This window comes from Salvelinus namaycush, chromosome 29, assembly GCF_016432855.1.
Source record: "Salvelinus namaycush isolate Seneca chromosome 29, SaNama_1.0, whole genome shotgun sequence".
Taxonomy (NCBI): domain Eukaryota; kingdom Metazoa; phylum Chordata; class Actinopteri; order Salmoniformes; family Salmonidae; genus Salvelinus; species Salvelinus namaycush.
This window is the reverse complement of record NC_052335.1, coordinates 27,643,359-27,662,783: the sequence shown is the minus strand read 5'-3', so window position 1 is coordinate 27,662,783 and position 19,425 is coordinate 27,643,359. Positions and strand designations below refer to the sequence as shown.

Sequence of the window (19,425 nt, the reverse complement as noted above, 5' to 3'; positions counted from 1 at the left end):
CTTTGGAGGAGTGTGGAGGATCTGCAGTGGGGCGTAGTGCTCACCATCTCAGATTTAGGCCTCCAATGGAACCCTATTCCCCATGTAGTACACTACTTTTGACCAGGCCCATATTGTTATGATGTGATGCATTTTTTTAGTTAATACTTTAACAGTTTTTTTTTTTTTTTAACTGCATTGTTGGTTAAGGGCTTGTAAGTAAGCATTTCACTGTAAGGTCTACACCTGTTGTATTCGGCACGTGACAAATAACATGAGATTTGAATAGTGTGGTATTTGCCACAGGCCATCTCTGATACAGCGCCCAGCTACAGAAAGGCCTGGATGGTTGTAAGATACCATGTAGTTTAACTACGGAGGAGCGCACCAAACAGTCCCCTGACTCCACTCCGGGCAATGGGCATACATACCAACAATGTTGATGTTCACACAATTGCTTTGCGATGTATGGAAAATAATTGTTCGGGAAATATTTGTAAGGTGTAGCTTAGGCAGAATTGAGTAAACACCACAAAACCATTTTTCCAACCACCCTGAGCTTTGAAGCAACCACACTCAAGTTATCTTTTATCATATATTTACGGAAATCCATTTTTTGGGGGGGCATTAACACCGTTTTAAGGGAAGCCATGTCTCCGGGGTGAGGCAGTCTGCGTCTCAAATGGGGGGGATGTACTCCTTCAAAAAGATTTACGGGCACTGATCAAAGCCTCGCTGCCTCCCTCCTGGATCCTGATTGAGCGTCCAGCTTGGCCTGTTTACAATGGCGCCGGGGAAAGACGAAGCGGATTTGATTACGGCTTGAAAAGAAAACAAAGATGAAATGTCGGTTCCCGAGAGAGTTAAATATCATGTCACATTTCACAGGAATTCAATTAAAATGTGTGACACTTGAAAACAAAAAACTGACTGAACTCTAATACCAATCATGTTCCATCGTGTCCAAAACAGCAGAAGCACCCAATCAGACTTCCACTGGGAATATTGACACAAAATCTTAATAATAGCAGTAAGAAAACTAGAATGTGGTGAAAATAAAAATGTATTGCTAAAATACACTGGCCTCTGTCTACATGACGCACCACATTCGGGCTCAATTGACACAATACTCAAATCTAAATAAGTGAATCTGTGGGTGGATGACAAGAATATGTTCCATTAGTAGAATGTGATTAGTACATAATCAGTTGCTAGAATATGCATATTTCTGAGGAGGCTGTTTCCTCAGCCCCGTTGCCATGGCAACACCAGCGGCAGAGGGGGAGAGCGGCAGAAGGGAGGGTGGCGAGGGTGAACCACACTACACTTATAGACATTACATACCCTGAGGGTGGGATGACTGCTATATCTGATTAGGACTCGGCCCAATGAGAGGACTCGGCGGTAGCATTGGAAGTATAGTACCTATTCACTCTTTTCAGGGCCACTCTTCACCAGCATGCTGGTCTGGTCTACACAGACGTTTCAACACAATTACCTGAAAGACAAATATGAAGGTGTGGACAGGGTTAGAAAGTTCCCTGTGGAATATTACCGTAATACTACCTGTGACCACGCAAGCAACTGTGAACCAAAAATAAATAATTGTGATGCACGATATCAGTGAACATATCAGAATCGGTCGATATTAGCTAAAAATGCCAACATCACTATCGGCCCGATGTCTAGTTTAACGGCGATGTGCAAAACCGAAGTCAAAGCTGACGTGCATACCTATATAACACAGATAGATGAGAACATCTTTGTATATAATGGAGGTACATGACGTAATGACGCCACGTAAATGTTGCGCTACACGCGCAACACAGCATTCCTAACCTAGCCCACAATGTCTGCTGTGTGGATCAAGCAGTCAACAAGTCAAACAGTCATTTGAAAGAGTAAGAACATTTCAGCGGGACAACTCAAAGGTGAAATCCATTAAAGCCAAGATAATGGAATTCATTGCCCATGACAATCAACCATTCTCTGTCGTGGGTGATGTTGGCTTTTGGCGACTGGTCGAGCACCGGGCACACCTTTTTTTTTTTGTACTATTTTTCAGATGTTGTCCTAATGGAGTTACACAGTAATTACGTCACTGCTATTAGCTTCACGACTGACATTTGGACCAGCGATATCAGCCCCATGAGCATGCGGAGTCTAACAGCACAGTGGGTCGTCGAGGATTTCATACTGAGGAAAGTCGTATTTCATGCTCATGAATGTGCAGGTTGTCATATTTCAATGGGATTTGAGAACATGCTTGAAACATGAACACACTAGCTAGCTCCATTCGAGCAACTGACTCGAGAAATAAGCTCAACTACACCTGCAGCAAATGTGATACCCTCTGTCATGGCATTGAAACGCCTGCTCAACAAAACTGACAGGGATGTAAACAAATGTGCACAAAATTTGAGATGCGCTTTATGTGCGCATGGAACATTTCAGCTCATGAAACATGGGACAAACACTTTACATTTATATTAAGTTTATATTTTTGTTCAGTGTAGTATTTATTTGTATTCTAATTCCTAATTCTAACGCCACCGATTCAGTCACATGACAGTGGAGTGCACATGCCCATTCTGACTTCGCCAATGCTAAGCTAACCAGTCAGCTAGCAGCTAGTATGCAACGTTGGCCCTTTTCCCGATGAGGTGGATGTTTTTACTGGCCCACATTGGCGAATGAAACAGTTGCCCTTGACAACAGTTTGCCCCGGCAACAAAACTGCCCACACAGGCTGTGAACAAGCGATTGGGCGGCATTCTCTACTGTGTCACCACCATGCTCGATGCTATGTACAAGGACTGCTACTTCGATGCAGACAAGAAACAGGGTTTACGTGAAACGTTACATACACAGCTGGACAAGATGGAAACGGACACATTGACAGTGTGCACAGAGGAAGAGAGGCTACGGACAGACAGAGCTGAAACTTCACTGCTTGACATGTATGATGAAATCCTGGTTGAGAATGAAACGACTGAACAAATGAACAACGAAACAGCACAGCAAGTAAGTGAAAGAAATAGGTTTTGATGATGTTTTACTGGTAATGGGGACATACGTAAATGCCAACAAAATAACCTTTTGGTCAGTGTGGTGTGTGTATTTAACTAGGCAAGACTGTTAAGAACAAATTCTTATTTACAATGACGGCCTTCCCCGGCCAAACCCGGACGACGCTGGACCAATTGTGTGCCGCCCTATGGGACTCCCAATCACGGCTGGAAGTGATACAGCCTGGATTCGAACCAGGGACTGTAGTGACACCTCTTGCACTGAGATGCAGTGTGTGTTTTAACTATTTAACTGTACTAGAACGCTTAAAAAGGCCGCTAAAATGTTAAATATCGGTATCAGGGGTTTTTTGGCAAGGAAAATATTAGATATCGGCCAAAAATGTCATATCGGTGCATCACTAAAAAAAATATTACATTCCTTTGCGGGGTCCTCTATGCCATTGTTTCCTGATGCCACAGTGAGTGACTTACACTGTAAATAGAAGGAGTCTCTGCCTGCACACCCTACATGACATAAGTCCTTCCAAAGCTGCAGACCACACAGCATGTCTACAAGTCAACAACTAACCCACTAGCTTTCCACACACACACGCACGCACGCACGCACGCACGCAGGTTTATCAGGCACAGAGTGCATGACTTACACCATCACCAGGGACAAGAGAGTACTCCAATGTGAGGCAAATGCATAATTAACTGATTATCTTTAAACAGCTGGCTGGCAATATGCCATCCTCACAGATTGAATCCCATGCTGTCTATCTATAGCACATGGAACAATGGCATCTTTAAACCCTGCCTGAATGTTGCCCCAGAGAATCACCAGACCAAAACAGGATTCCACACTCTAATCAATCCAAATTACCCTTTGAAATCGAATCCAGCATTGAAATTCTGTGCGTACATCTCGGCTGCCACGCTTGGCCTAAATAATATCCGGCAATTACTCTTAAGTCGACTTCCATAATGATTTCTCCCTCTCAGGAGCATGAGAGGGGAAAGGGAGGGAAAATCTATTCTAGCCATGCTTAGTGATGCAAGAGAACCACCGAAACACAGCCATGTCCACATCCGTTGCCTGTGCAGCCAAAACAACGCTGTATCAGTAACTATGAAATGGTCAGTCAAACAGAAGGAAAAATAAGTGCATGGGAGCAACGAGGAAGAGCTCCAACTGGCTCAGAGAGCTGTGGGCCCACCCTGACTGACTCAGTTGAGCACTTAGACACGGCAGAACAGCGGAGACTGCAGCAGGGAAAGAGGAGGAGTAAGGTTGAAGAGAGCCCTTCAGCACCCTCGCTCTCTCCAAACCTCAATAAGACAGTAGCCTAAATAAGGTTTGTGTGGGCAAAGTCAGCTCAACAGCCATGGAGAACCAGCCCTCAGTGTTAGTGGGAGACTGGCCCGGAGCGACTAGAGAGAACCAGCCCTCAGTGTTAGTGGGAGACTGACCCAGGGCGACTAGAGAGAACCAGCCCTCAGTGTTAGTGGGAGACTGGCCCAGAGCGACTAGAGAGAACCAGCCCTCAGTGTTAGTGGGAGACTGACCCAGAGCGACTAGAGAGAACCAGCCCTCAGTGTTAGTGGGAGACTGGCCCAGAGCGATTAGAGAGAACCAACCCTCAGTGTTAGTGGGAGACTGGCCCAGAGCGACTAGAGAGAACCAGCCCTCAGTGTTAGTGGGAGACTGGCCCAGAGCGACTAGAGAGAACCAGCCCTCAGTGTTAGTGGGAGACTGACCCAGAGCGACTAGAGAGAACCAGCCCTCAGTGTTAGTGGGAGACTGGCCCAGAGCGACTAGAGAGAACCAGCCCTCAGTGTTAGTGGGAGACTGGCCCAGAGCGACTACAGACAAGTCCCTAATGGCACCCTACATAGTGCAGGACTACGCTTAACCTGTGTCTGGAAAACCAATCCCTTGGTGTCGTCTGAAGGGAAGTATAGTTAAGATCTGACTCCCAAAATGGCACCATATATTCCATAGTGCACTACTTCTGACCAGATGGAACCTTCAAAAGTAGTGCACTTTACAGGTAATATGGTGCTGGGTCTGAGTCCCACTGTGGTCCCAGCGTAGCCTAGTGGTTAGAGCATTGGACTAGTAGCCGAAAGGTTGCAAGATCGAATCCCCGAGCTGACAAGGTACAAATCTGTCGTTCTGCCCCTGAACAAGGCAGTTAACCCACTGTTCCTAGGCCGTCATTGAAAATAAGAATTTGTTCTTAACTGACTTGCCTAGTTAAATAAAGGTCAAATTTAAAAATAAAAAAAAGAATAATAATAAAGCAGTGGCAAGGACCCAAAAGGTAATGTTAGCCCTGACAAGTGTTAAGGACATGGCTCCTGCCCTGCAATAAATATTTCATTGTGTAGGCTGACACAGTGCCACCCTCAGGGTTGAGCTCAATTCAAATTGAAGGCAGTCAATTAAGTAAACTAAAACCCTGGATGTGTGTGTGTTGCAGTTCCCTCAGTACATTTTGTCGTGCATGTCGAGGGCTGTTCAGTATGCGTTTCCAGTGGCTGTGAAGTAGCCTTACAGCACATTTTGTGGTGCAGTGTTTGCTGGTGTTTTTCAGAAACTGTGAAGTGGACTTACAGGTAGACTGGAGGGTCTGTCCTGCTGGCTGAGGCCCATCTCCTCATGGTTGGGCTTCCCAGGGGTCATAGCAGATTGGCCCCTATTGACATAGCCCTCCTGTGACACCTCCTATACAGACAGAGAAGGACAGAACACACACACACAGAGCGAGAGAGGGGGGACCGGAGAGAGAGAGCGAGCGAGAGAGGGGGGACAGGAGAGAGCGTGAGAGAGGGGGGACAGAAGAGAGCGTGAGAGAGGGGGGACAGGAGAGAGCGCGAGAGAGGGGGGACAGGAGAGAGCGCGAGAGAGAGAGAGAGAGGGGGGCCAGGAGAGAGAGAGAGAGAGAGAGAGCGAGAGAGGGGGGCCAGGAGAGAGAGAGAGAGAGAGAGAGAGACGAGAGAGAGAGGGGGGCCAGGAGAGAGAGAGCGAGAGAGGGGGGCCAGGAGAGAGTGAGAGCGAGAGAGAGAGGGGGGCCAGGAGAGAGTGAGAGTGAGCGAGAGAGGACAGGAGAGAGTGAGCGAGAGAGATGCAGGGTGAAGGAGAAGTGAAACAGAAATTTACTAATCCATTTCTGCTGACATTTAAAATGCCCCCCCCCCCCCCCCCCCCCCCCCCCCCATGAAGGCCTATGTGGTGCTTCTCCATCTAAGTTAGTAAACACACACACACCACTCAAAGAACAGGCAGAGAGTGGTGGTAACACTATCCCCTAGCCTGTAACTGGGTCTGGGCATGTCTAAGGACAAACACTGACTTTAACCCCACAAATAACATGATACTGTGTTAAACTGGCAAATACTGGAGTAAAATGTTAAGTACTGGAGGCTCTGCCAAGAAACAACTGCCTTTAATCCGAAGAGCTCAAACATGGAGTGGAGAATGGAGGGTTTGTACCGTTTTGTTTACGGTACACTGTCCTTCTCTCAGCACATATCAAAACTGCAGGCTAAAGTTAAATCTAGACTTGGTTTCCTCCATCATAATCGCACCTCTTTCTCCCCAGCTGCCAAACTAACCCTGATTCAGATGAACATCCTACCCATGCTAGATTACAGAGATGTCATTTATAGATCGGCAGGTAAGGGTGCTCTCGAGCGGCTAGATGTTCTTTACCATTCGACCATCAGATTTACCACCAATGCTCCTTATAGGACACGTCACTGCACTCTATACTCCTCTGTAAACTGGTCATCGCCGTATACCCGTCGCAAGACCCACTGGTTGATGCTTATTTATAAAACCCTCTTAGGCCTCACTCCCCCCTATCTGAGATATCTACTGCAGCCCTCATCCTCCACATACAACACCCATTCTGCCAGTCACATTCTGTTAAAGCTCCCCAAAGCACACACATCCCTGGGTCGCTCCTCTTTTCAGTTCGCTGCAGCTAGCGACTGGAACGAGCTGCAACAAACACTCAAACTGGACAGTTTTATCTCTATCTTTTCATTCAAAGACTCAATCACGGTCTCTCTTACTGACAGTTGTGGCTGCTGTATTGTTGTCTCTACCTTGACCTTTGTGCCCAATAATGTTTGTACCATGTTTGGTGCTGCTACCATGTTGTCAATATGTGTTGCTACCATGCTGTGTTGTCATGTGTTGCTGCCTTGCTATGTTGTTGTCTTAGGTCTCTCTTTATGTAGTGTTCTCTTGTCGTAATGTGTGTTTTGTCCTATATTTTTTATTTTGAACACCAGCCCCGCAGGAGGCCTTTTGGTAGTCAGTCTGTCATTGTGAATAAGAATTTGTTCTTAACTGACTTGCCTAGTTAAATAAAGGTTAAATAAAATAAATCATACAGATTAGTATAAACTGGCCTGCAGCCCAGTGACTCAGCGGACATTAAATCTTCTGTGGTTCATTTATTTTGTAGGATTTCCTCAAAACGAGAGCCTACCATTTCCTGAGGTAAGCAAATACTCAGGAGGAGGCCAGTCAGATCACTGAGAATCAGTCTGTTTGAAATGAGGCAATGAGAAAAACACAGACTAGTCCCATTAAGCCGTTAGCCTGGTGAGATATTTACAGACTGAGCAGGGCTGGCCAGGTTTACGCAAGTGTAGTGCAGTGATAGCTGGGTCACGGCCAGGTCACACAGGCCAATGTTTACACTCCGAGGATGCCATCAGTGCTCTGTCGTACTTGCTCACACGCCAGTCGTATGGAACAGCTGCTCTGGCACAATAAAGACCACTTCCCTCAACAGGCAGGGAGGGCCAGAGGAGAGGAGTGGGGCATGTACTCTGTGTGTGTGTGTGTGTGTGTGTGTGTGAGGGCCACGCACAGGAAACTAATCATAGTGAAGGTATGCAGCCAGCAAGAGGCCAACTCCACCCCCACCAAGGAACAGATGTGTCTACTTGAGTTGAGCATACATTGGGATGAAGACGGGTTTCATCTGCTGATGCATCATATGACAGATGATACATTGGAGTTGGGGTTTGCATGCGTTATTGAACAAAATCCAAAATAATAAAACATTTCTCATGAAATTCAGCGGGTCTGTTTTTCCATTCTTCAATAACTCTTCCAGATCATTAAGGATATTCACACAGTGTAGTACAAGCTCTCAGCCAGGCAGGCTGACAAACAGCGATATTACAAATAGCTTACACATTAAAGACTTCCTTTGCTTGTGAAATGCTTGGCTACACAGTAATGAAATATGTTCAGAGGGAATTAGTTTGAGGTATGGCGAGGGTTGCGTGATGTAAGGGAATTAGTTTGAGGTATGGCGAGGGTTGCGTGATGTAAGGGGATTTGTTTGAGGTATGGCGAGGGTTGCGTGATGTAAGGGAATTAGTTTGAGGTATGGCGAGGGATGCGTGATGTAAGGGAATTTGTTTGAGGTATGGCGAGGGATGCGTGATGTAAGGGGATTAGTTTGAGGTATGGCGAGGGATGCGTGATGTAAGGGAATTAAACAAATCATCCAGTGGCAACAAAGCATCACAGAATATGTGTGAATCCCAAATGGCACCCGATTCCCTATATAGTGCACTACTTTTGATCATGGGACATAGGGCTCTAGTCAAAAGTAGTGCACTCTGTCGGGAATAGGGAGCCATTTGAGTTGCAACATATCAGCTCTGACAGGCTCTATGTGATGGAGGTCAACGGGAAATACATTAGACTGTATCAGCAATAGCACAGCTACGTGTTAAAATGTACATTTTATTATTCCCCAAAGCAACAGTCCGCTGGGTGCTCAAGAATACGCCCGTGGTATTCAAGCAACCGGTTCATTATGTAATCACGTCTATTTCACGTATCATGATTGTTGTGTCCTCAAAAAGTTGCATTCCTTATTAAAAGAGATTTGCATCTAACCCGTGTCTCAGTGCTAGTCATTTCACATACCCCCAGTAAATAGCTCTAGCAGACTCAATATATATATTTTTTTTATAGGCGCTGACACTTAATCACCAATGAATTCTAGTGAATCATTTCAGAAGAAAACACTCATCAATTTGCAGGGATATGCAAGGGTGTGCTGTTACCATAGAGACGCAGACTATGAGAGTGGTAGGGCTGCCTGACCGGGTTCACATCTCTTCTTGTTAACTACAGGCCTTTATCCAGTCAAACGGAGCCGGAGAGAGAAAAGCTACTCTTTACTTTAAAGCCGATTTTAAGGCCAAAATCATCCTTCCTGCCAAGCGTAACGTGACCTCCAATCTAAGCCGAGAGCTGCATTCATAGTGTCAGTAAAATGCAGAGGAGGGCTTGGACCCTGGCTGCTCCCTTCAGGAGATCGTTCTTCACTGAGACCAGTCATGACAGCCAAGCTGCCGGGCTGCAGTCAGCCCGGCAGCTTGCAGTCATGCATTCCAAATGACTACTGCAGTCATGCATTCCAAATGACACCCTATTCCCTATGTTAGGAATCCAACTGGTGGCCCACTGGGGACTTTAGTTAGCTTTCAGAGCCCAAGAATAGTGTGTGTGGGGGGGGGACGGGGGGGGACATAAGACTGTAAAAACACCAGCAAATCGGCGCCAAGTGATTTTAATTTTGGAATTCTTCACAGTGCATCCATTTTACCCGCTGTGCGTCCTGACTTTATTTATTCAGGAGCACCAGTATGCCCAGAGAACAAATCACCCAGACGATAATTGTTGCAATGATGACTTCACTGTACCGCAACCCGAGTGCCACGGAGAATACACCGAGTGCAGATTCATGACGGTCATGCTTACACCATTAGTACAAAGAAAACATCTAGTTACCGCATATATTTTTTATTACGCTCCTAAAATGTCCTTGTGTGCTCCTAAAGTGTTCAACTTAGGCGCACATGTGCTCCTTGTAAAAAAAAAAAAAAGGCCAATCGTAGAGCCCTGAAAGTCTTACCAGGCATAGAGACATACTGTGTATGTAATCCAGGGTTTCCGTTAACTGGCAATTTATGGCTTTTGGCTGACAAAATAATAATGAAAAGCTGATAAAACTGTTACCGGCAACAACAAAAAATGACCGAGACAAAAGAAATCCCTTTGCAAAATAATGCTTTTTATTCATTGATGGAAATACATTTGACCATCATGCTTATCAGTCTATAGGTTAATTTCATAATTTAGTGGAATTAAATTGGCCTGTGTTTATTCTTGTTAGTCATCATGTATCTGATTTATCACACACGTACAGCATACAGAGCCTATTTTGAGCGCAATTTCTCCTGCAGCTCCTCACCTGGTTGCTGCTTGAGTAAAACCTGCTTTTAGAAGCCCATTCATTGCGCAACAATTCTAAATGCAATCGAGTGTTTAAAAACAGTATTGGTGCACGATTAAAAAGAGCTACCATTTTTATTTCTCAACTCTCCACTTTACAATATGAGCTGGAGGTAGTGCGCATTTTGAAAACAAATTAAATTGTTTAAAACCTGAATATTTTATTTTATATTATGGAGACATGTTTGACCTTGCTTCAAAGTAGCCTGTAGACAAAATCCCACCATGGAAACTAGAGGTCGGCCGATTAATCGGAATGGCCGATTAATTAGGGACGATTTCAAGTTTTCATAACAAATCGGAAATCGCTATTTATTTTTTATTTTTACACCTTTATTTAATCTTTATTTAACTAGGCAAGTCAGTTAAGAACACATTCTTATTTTCAATTACGGCCTAGGAACGGTGGGTTAACTGCCTCGTTCAGGGGCAGAACGACAGATTTTTACCTTGTCAGCTCGGGGGATTCAATCTTGCAACCTTACAGTTAACTAGTCCAACGCTCTAACCACCTGATTACATTGCACTCCACGAGGAGCCTGCCTGTTACGCGAATGCAGTAGAAGCCAAGGTAAGTTGCTAGCTAGCATTAAACTTATCTTATTAAAAACAATCAATCATAATCACTAGTTAACTACACATGGTTGATGATATTACTGGTTTATCTAGCGTGTCCTGCGTTGCATATAACCGATGCGGTGCGTATCGTTGCTCCAATGTGTACTTAACCATAAACATCAATGCCTTTCTTAAAATCAATACACATAAGTATATATTTCTTTCTCTTAAACCTGCATATTTAGCTAAAAGAAATCCAGGTTAGCAGGCAATATTAACCAGGTGAAATTGTGTCACTTCTCTTGCGTTCATTGCACGCAGAGTCAGGGTATATGCAACAGTTTGGGCCGCCTAATTTGCCAGAATTTTACGTAATTATGACATAACATTGAATTGCGCAATGTAACAGGAATATTTAGACTTATGTATGCCATCCGTTAGATAAAATACGTAACGGTTCCGTATTTCACTGAAAGAATAAACGTCTTGTTTTCGAAATGATAGTTTCCGGATTCGACCATATTAATGACCTAAGGCTCGTATTTCTGTGTGTTATTATGTTATAACTAAGTCTATGATTTGATAGAGCAGTCTGACTGAGCGGTGGTAGGCAGCAGCATGCTCGAAAGCATTCATTCAAACAGCACTTTCATGTGTTATGCCAGAAGCTCTTCGCTGTGCTTCAAGCCTATCAACTCCCGAGATTAGGCTGGTGTAACCGATGTGAAATGGCTAGCTAGTTAGCGGGGTGCGCGCTAATAGTGTTTCAAACGTCACTCGCTCTGAGACTTCGAGTAGTTATTCCCCTTGCTCTGCATGCGTAACGCTGCTTCGAGGGTGGCTGTTGTCGTTGTGTTCCTGGTTCGAGCCCAGGTAGGAGCGAGGAGAGGGATGGAAGCTATACTGTTACACTGGCAATACTAAAGTGCCTATAAGAACACCCAATAGTCAAAGGTTAATGAAATAGAAATGGTATAGGGAGAAATAGTCCTATAATTCCTATAATAACTACAACCTAAAACTTCTTACCTGGGAATATTGAAGACTCATGTTAAAAGGAACCACCAGCTTTCATATGTTCTCATGTTCTGAGCAAGGAACTTAAACGTTAGCTTTCTTACATGGCACATATTGCACTTTTACTTTCTTCTCCAACACTTTGTTTTTGCATTATTTAAACCAAATTGAACATGTTTCATTATTTATTTGAGGCTAAATTGATTTTATTTATGTATTATATTAAGTTAAAATAAGTGTTCATTCAGTATTGTTGTAATTGTCATTATTAAAAATAAAGTTATTAAAAAATAGAAAAAATTACAAAAAATCACACACAAAAAATAATAATAATAATAAAAATAAAATAAATCGGCCGAGTAATCGGTATCGGCTTTTTTTGGTCCTCCAATAATCGGTATCGGCATTGAAAAATCATAATCGGCCGACCTCTAATGGAAACGTGGAGGCAATTATTTTTTTTAAGACTTTAAAAGGCAGCGCGTGACTTTCAAGTTGGGAAAGCGTAGTTATGATTTTCGTATGTGCATTTTCGTGGAACATATATTTTTTTTATCAGAAAATCTGATTTAAAATGATAAAGTTACAAATCAACATCACCAGCCTCTGCCATATGCATTGATACACCATGATCCATTGGCAGCTAAAGAAATTAGCGCATGGAACTCATAGCCTAAAAGCCAATGCAGCAGTAGGCCTGTAACTTCCATTGCTCTTTCACCCCGAGGATTGGTGATTATCGAGGGGGAGATTGTTGGCAAGATTTTTCAAATAGCTTACTGTGAGGAACTATACTTTTAATATATTATCAACACACTTTCCTACATTTCCGCAGAGCAGGCCAGGTACTGCTATGCATTCTCAGGCGCTCCCTCAATATTTTCAGGACAAAAAAAACAGATAAGTGCTCATTGCTCACATGGAGCACTCCAAACAAAAGACAATGACAGTTTTTTGTTAATCTCATAAATGGTTATGAAATTAACCAAAACTTTCTCACAAGTGTAGCAGGTTGTGAAATCTGCAAACAACATTTCCACTCCAAGAATGAGAACTGTAATTGACTAATTAATACATGCATTAACATAAATTCATGTATCCAAACTAAGGGGATTACATTTACTACTGATGACATATGTAATGAGGAATTAATAAAAATGGCAAACAATTCACACAATGAGTGGGCAAGAGACAGCTTAGAAATTCTGGAGAGAGACTCGCTTATATCTTTACCACACCCCTCCCTTCAACATTTTAAATTATTATTCTCAAGACACATTATCTACACATATTTTAGATGCTTTTTACTGACAGCCACAACTCAATCAGCTAGGCCTATTGCCACGCGCGCTGCCCAAACTGCGGGCTTTCCAAATAGGCATAAGGCCTACGAGCTTGCAATTTGAAACAATCCACAGCAATTGTTTCTCAAGAAGCTAAATTATCCTGGATTCCTCTATTTCTTTCTGTATAGACAGACCATTTCCATTTACTTCCCTATTGGACTCCCACTATTAGGGCTGAGCGATATGGCCTAAAACGCACATTTACATTTTTTCGGACTTGTGAGCAATTCAAAATATATACACATCTCCATTTTTTTTTTTTTAATGTTGTCTCTAAATAAGCACTGTTGAACAATTAAAAGGTCAAATCCACTGCATTTAAAACAGTCAGCAATAATTTAATGAATTCAGAGTTTGTGCAATTATACAGAGGCTGAATATATGCCTTCCACAACCATAAAATAATTTTTGGGCCAATAATAACTGATCAGGCTTTCAGTTGTCTCTTTAAAAATGCCCTTTTTTGTTACAAATGTAACCAGAACCATGCATAATGCACATTCACTAATAATGTAGCAGGTATTCTAGAAAATGAAAACTGGTCTCAATCTCTCAAGCACACGCCCACGTCCTAGTTCGTAGTAGTACCCAGCTAATATTTATATTTCAAGTTTAGCCAACTTGGATCTTGGATCTAAGCTCTGAATTCAGCTAACAAGGCAAAACAGTTGAATTGTTATGAACACACCCTTCTGTCCGTCTCGGTTTGAACTGCATGCTAGCCTGTCCACTTTGTTCACAGGTTGAAATCAAGTGGCCTGACATATTTCTCAGAATGAGTTGCCGATTCCTTTGATAAGTTGTATGCTTATTGCAAAATTAAAAAACACAGACTAAACAGCTAGTACAACAATCTTTATCTGACTAAAATGCTGCTAGCAATACGTGGTACCATAATGCGCACACAATGAACTGAGCATTTTCAAGAATGAATGTTCATTGGTACATCCATTTTAGTAGTGTCTGCTCTCCTGGAAATTTGAGGAGTTGAAACAGGGTATGGTTGGAAAGGTTAACTTCTCTATTACAGTAAAATAATGTCTTGAAACCGCTTGTCAGAGGAAGAAGTGATCTCTCATCTTTGTTGTTGTGAGTGGTAGGGGGAGGGGAGAAAGTGGCGAAGCGAGAGCTTACACTCTCGCCAAAATGTGTCCAAAATAAGCCCAGTGCTTTTCTATGCGCTTATTTTTAACTTAAGCTTGAAGCCTGCCTTCCCGTCTTTGGGACAACAACTCCCATTGTTAGGGCAGAGACATGAGCATCTCGTTATTATATTACAGATCTCTGGTGTAAATGGGAAGGTGCCCAGCACAGAAGGAGTGAACGAGACCGTAAAGACAACATGAGAACAAACGCTCATAGAAATAACAAAAAACTTGATTCTGCGATATAGGCATTTGGAATAGCGCGCAAAAACATATATCCGATTTAATTAAAATGTATCGCCCAGCCCTAACCACTATGTCATTTCTCTCCTGTTCTATTGGTTTCATATCAACTTTCTTTTGTTGTCCAGAAGCCAAAGGCACAATCCTAGTCCTATTAGCAGCCCATCCTAGTCATAGTAACAACCCATCCTAGTTGTTGCATATTTAAATTCTAACAGAGATTGTGTAACTATGGAAACACTATCAGGTGGGCTTTTTAGATTGGTATTTTCCTGCCAATTGCATTTTGGCAAATGTTTGAAAATGACGTTTTATTGGCTTCTTTCAGGAGTTGTATGTTCTGTTAAGATGAATTACCATAATCTAAATGTGATGTCTGTCATTCTGAGCATCGTGGGTAGATGCCATAATGGGTTATGCACCCAATGCATACGGGTCTGGTGGATTTCTTAAATGGCGGGTAAATTAATTTCTTCCCAGTCACGTTGTCTGGTGCCAGATGATCCTAACGGAAACCCTGAAGTGATCGTATTCAAACGTAAGCAAGGTTTGAAATTATTATATGTTTTAGTCAAATATTATATCGGTTTGAACTTCTTGCGGTCAATCTGCAGTCTACAAATGATTTGTAATTATGTTCCGGCCCCCGACCATCCACTCAAGAAAAATGTATAATAGATCGGCCAGAGACTGAATCTAGTTGATGATCCCTGCCCTACATAGTGCACTACTTCTGACTAGAGCCCTGCTCTGTATAGGGAATAGGGTGTCATTTGGGACGCACTGAATAAATGAAAACCCATGTCCAGGAGTGGAGCTTCGATATTGTCTTTCCTTTCTCCAGGCTTCACTGTATCAAACACACGCACGTTTCCCGTGGTGTGCGCTGACTCATTGTCTCGCCAAGACGACACAAAGCTTACTAAGGCCGTTGGGACAGAGGAGAGAGACGGAGTAGCACGGGCAACACAGATCAGTAGACTGCCACACTCTCCGTCTCTCCCACAAGGTCTGGACTATTTGATTGTGGTTTCGGTCAGGTGGAACACTGTTTGCATCCCTAAAGGGGGTGAACTTAGAAGCGACGCCTTGTCTTGTTCAGTGGCCCCCGACAGAGTTCACGCTCTGTGTTGTTGGCAGCTGTGCTTCATCATTACAACACCCAGTTTCACAGGAAACACTGGTCTAACAAGCACAGTGGTGGCCACCTTGGGTCTTTGGTGCTAGCAAGAGCTGTAGCAAGCACAAGGGTATCAGTCTAAATCCACCCCTTTATTTCCCCTATCCTCCCTGTCAAAAACAGTGGGAGCGGACACGTGGCAGGGGCAGAATTTGAAAATGTTTTTCCCCCCTATCAGTCTTGTCATCATCTAAGATATTTTTTAAATACAGTTAGGGTGTGGGGATAAACAAAAACTTAGTTTTCAGTACTTTATTTCCATGACTGATCATGGCTCTCTTGTCCCTCTGCAGCAGCCATATGGTGAGCAATATGTTTGAAACATCGAAATGCAATAAAAATCACAGTATCGAATCTCAAAACATATTGAACACAATACATATCGTATCGGCGCCTAAGTATTGTGAAACTATCATTAACTTGGGGTACCTGGCAATTCCCACCCTACTGGAAACTGGATTTTACTCAGTCAATTTGTCATTGTTCCAGCCAGGCAGCACCACAGTTAACCTCTCTCTTCTTTTGCTGTGTATTCCTTCTCTCTCAGAAGCACTCCTCTCACCAGAGGAACCCCAGGTATTACACAAAGGGTCAGGGTTTTCCCTTCATCCAAGGACCCCCCTGCAGGTAACTCTCTGCTAGCAGAATAAAAAATGACTGCAGCTGACCCGCTGCCTCACGCCTACAAATATGAGCAGCCAAAATGGCTGACTCAAACAGCCTGTCCTTGTCAAAAGTAGTGGGAATAGGGTGCCATTTGGGACGCAGCCTGAGAGAGAGGGGACAGGGAGTGCAGAAGGAACAGGTAACGGCCCACTCTAATCTCTGGGGAACACTACAGCACAGAATTGGTTTTTAATGTATTGCTCATTAAGTTTTTTAAATGAAGATGGACCTGGGTGGCCTCTGTTCTATTGGCTATAATCCCAGTAAACCGGTCTCTCCACAATGAAATCAACGTGTGTGTGTGTGTGTGCGCGCTTATGGGGTAAACACTGATTTGATTACACTCATGGACATGAACTAGCCGATGAGTGCGTGGTTCAGAAAGGTCAGAAGTCTAACCGAAGTCCTGCCAATTGGCTAGTGAACGTCATTACACACGTGGCATTGTAGGGGTTGTAGTCTTACCTGCTGTGGCAGTGGACGTGGCTGCATGTAGGGGGGCTGTGTGGGGGCTGCAGGCTGCTGCTGGGGAGGGCTGGAGTACGGGGGCTGGCCTTGTGGCTGGCAGTACCCACCCATGCCCCCCTGCTGCTGCCTATACTGAGCTGCCATCTGCTGAGAGACAAAGGAGACATCAGATATGATAGGGTCAATACTCTCTAAAAGCTCACTGTCAATGCCCACAGCTCTGCAAGACGTAAAGGATAGACCAATGGCCTTTAGTTCACCAAGACATCATCAGCATACCATTAAAAAATCCCGATTCATATACAGAAGGGAATTTGATTAAACTCCCAATCAACGTGGTGCAGTATAGCCTAAGTCATTTTGACTCAGTCCCACTGCCTGCTAGGTTGTTTACCATGTTCTGTACTGGGGTTGACTAACGGCAGTGAGAAGTGATGAACAGAACCCTGGAGGGTTTCTCACCTCTCCAGCCTCAATACATTAACATTGTGTTGACATCAAGAATACACACAGCCGCCGTGGCCCAAAGGATACCCTATATAGTGCACCATTTTTTACCAGAGCCCATAGTGTGCCATTTGGGACACAGCCCCAGCTGCTCTCCTCCTCCTCCATTCATCGCAAGCTGTTTGTAACAGTCTTACGTAAGGCGTTTTGGGGAACAGCTGTTATTGGCTCATCCCTCTCTCTGCCTCACCTGGAGTCACTTACTGGTCGTGTTTTTAAGTCTAGAACAAAATACACAAAACCAGCAGTGTATAGAACAGACTGATATTTATTCTAGAGTACACCACCGAGAAATCTGTAAACAACACGATCGATCATAAGGTTTCTGCAACAGAGGCAGAGTTCAGCATTCCCCTATTGGTGAAGGGTCCTCCCCTCAATGATTCAAGGATTCAAAAGCCAAGCACAAGAACACTAGCCTGCTCATTCTATGAAACATCATATCTATGAAACCTAAGAGCAATCTATGATAATGGCTGGGTTATTTCTGTCTGCAGCTCAAAATGGCAGCCTATACCTAAAGTAGGGTACTACATGGGGAATAGGGTGCCATTTGGGACACAAAGGCAGAAACATGGAGGCCCATATGGGAGTGCAGCGCTGAGCAGTTTTACAACCCAATAGCTGTGTGCAATGCTCATCACCCAACAAGCCGTCAGCTCCTTAAGCCTGAGGGGCGTTGAGGCGGTTTTTCCACACATGAGCTCATCACGATGGAACTGAGACACTGATGTCTGGGAGTCTAACTCAACCTCCCCTAGCTCCTTGCCTCTCCTCGCCTCCCAGCCCCTCTCCTCTGAGCCAATTTCCAGGCCAGGCCAAGAGCATCTGAAGGACGTACCAGCAGCAGCAGTGGTGAGAGTGTGCTCTCCTTCACTACCCCACAAATGGAAAAGCTTTGGATTGGTGTAGTCATAGGCTAGAGGGGAATTCCAAAATGTTCTTATACCAGCTATTTTATTTCAAATCCATGAAGGAAAGTGTCAAACAGTTGCACATTTTATTGTAACGCAACCCCCGCTCTCTGCCAGAGCCAGTCTGCATTATTAACTGGCTCCTGTAAAGTCCCATCAGATAAATACTGTGATCATTATGTACAAACCTGGAGGAGAACACTTGGCTAAATCCTGCTATCACTTCAGCAGGCTTAGACCCAATCAGGTGCTGCCATTGTCAGTCAGCGCAGTGTGACTCATTTACTAAGAACAAACTGACAGATACCAAAAAAACTGAGGGTTGGCACTAGGAAGACCTTTGATTAAATGAGGTGTTGGTTACTGAGATAGTACAATGCCATGCAGGACACAGGGTAATGTAAATACGTCACAATCTCAAAGACGTCTCAGCTAGAGTGCATGATCTATAATCAAATCAGCGTGACAACGAATCTGAGTTTGGGAAGATGCAGCATGGCTTCTTAATCCTTAGGTTTGTATGGGCTGTAATGGGTTTTCATAGGCCAGACGCTTTCAGACCTCCATAAATCTGATTTTATTAGTCACATGCGCCAAATACAACAGGTGTAGACCTTACAGTGAAATGCTTACTTACGAGCCCCTAACCAACAACGCGGTAAAAAAAATAAAAAATACAGATAAGAATAAGAAATAAAAGTAATTAAAGAGCAGCAGTAAAATAACAAGAGACAATATACATTTACATTTTTACATTTAAGTCATTTAGCAGACGCTCTTATCCAGAGCGACTTACAAATTGGTGCATTCACCTTATGATATCCAGTGGAACAACCACTTTACAATAGTGCATCTAACTCTTTTAAGGGGGGGGGGGGGGGGGGGGTTAGAAGGATTACTTTATCCTATCCTAGGTATTCCTTAAAGAGGTGGGGTTTCAGGTGTCTCCGGAAGGTGGTGATTGACTCCGCTGACCTGGCGTCGTGAGGGAGTTTGTTCCACCATTGGGGTGCCAGAGCAGCGAACAGTTTTGACTGGGCTGAGCGGGA

General features: G+C 43.8%; 1 protein-coding gene across 3 annotated transcripts in view; it reads right to left on the bottom strand.

Annotated features, from left to right (window-relative positions):
- The window catches only part of LOC120023910 (AT-rich interactive domain-containing protein 1B-like), an 86,952-nt gene that overhangs the window by 55,974 nt on the left and 11,553 nt on the right, over positions 1 to 19,425 (bottom strand). Inside the window, exons 3-4 of one of the 3 annotated variants that reach the window (XM_038968011.1) lie at positions 16,953 to 17,099; positions 5,611 to 5,721 (exon numbers count right to left, since the gene is read on the bottom strand). In XM_038968011.1, the coding sequence (XP_038823939.1) occupies positions 5,611 to 5,721; positions 16,953 to 17,099 (258 nt within the window). Of the gene's footprint in view, positions 1 to 5,610; positions 5,722 to 16,952; positions 17,103 to 19,425 lie in introns of all 3 variants that reach the window. The other 2 variants (XM_038968010.1, XM_038968012.1) reach the window with 2 other exon arrangements.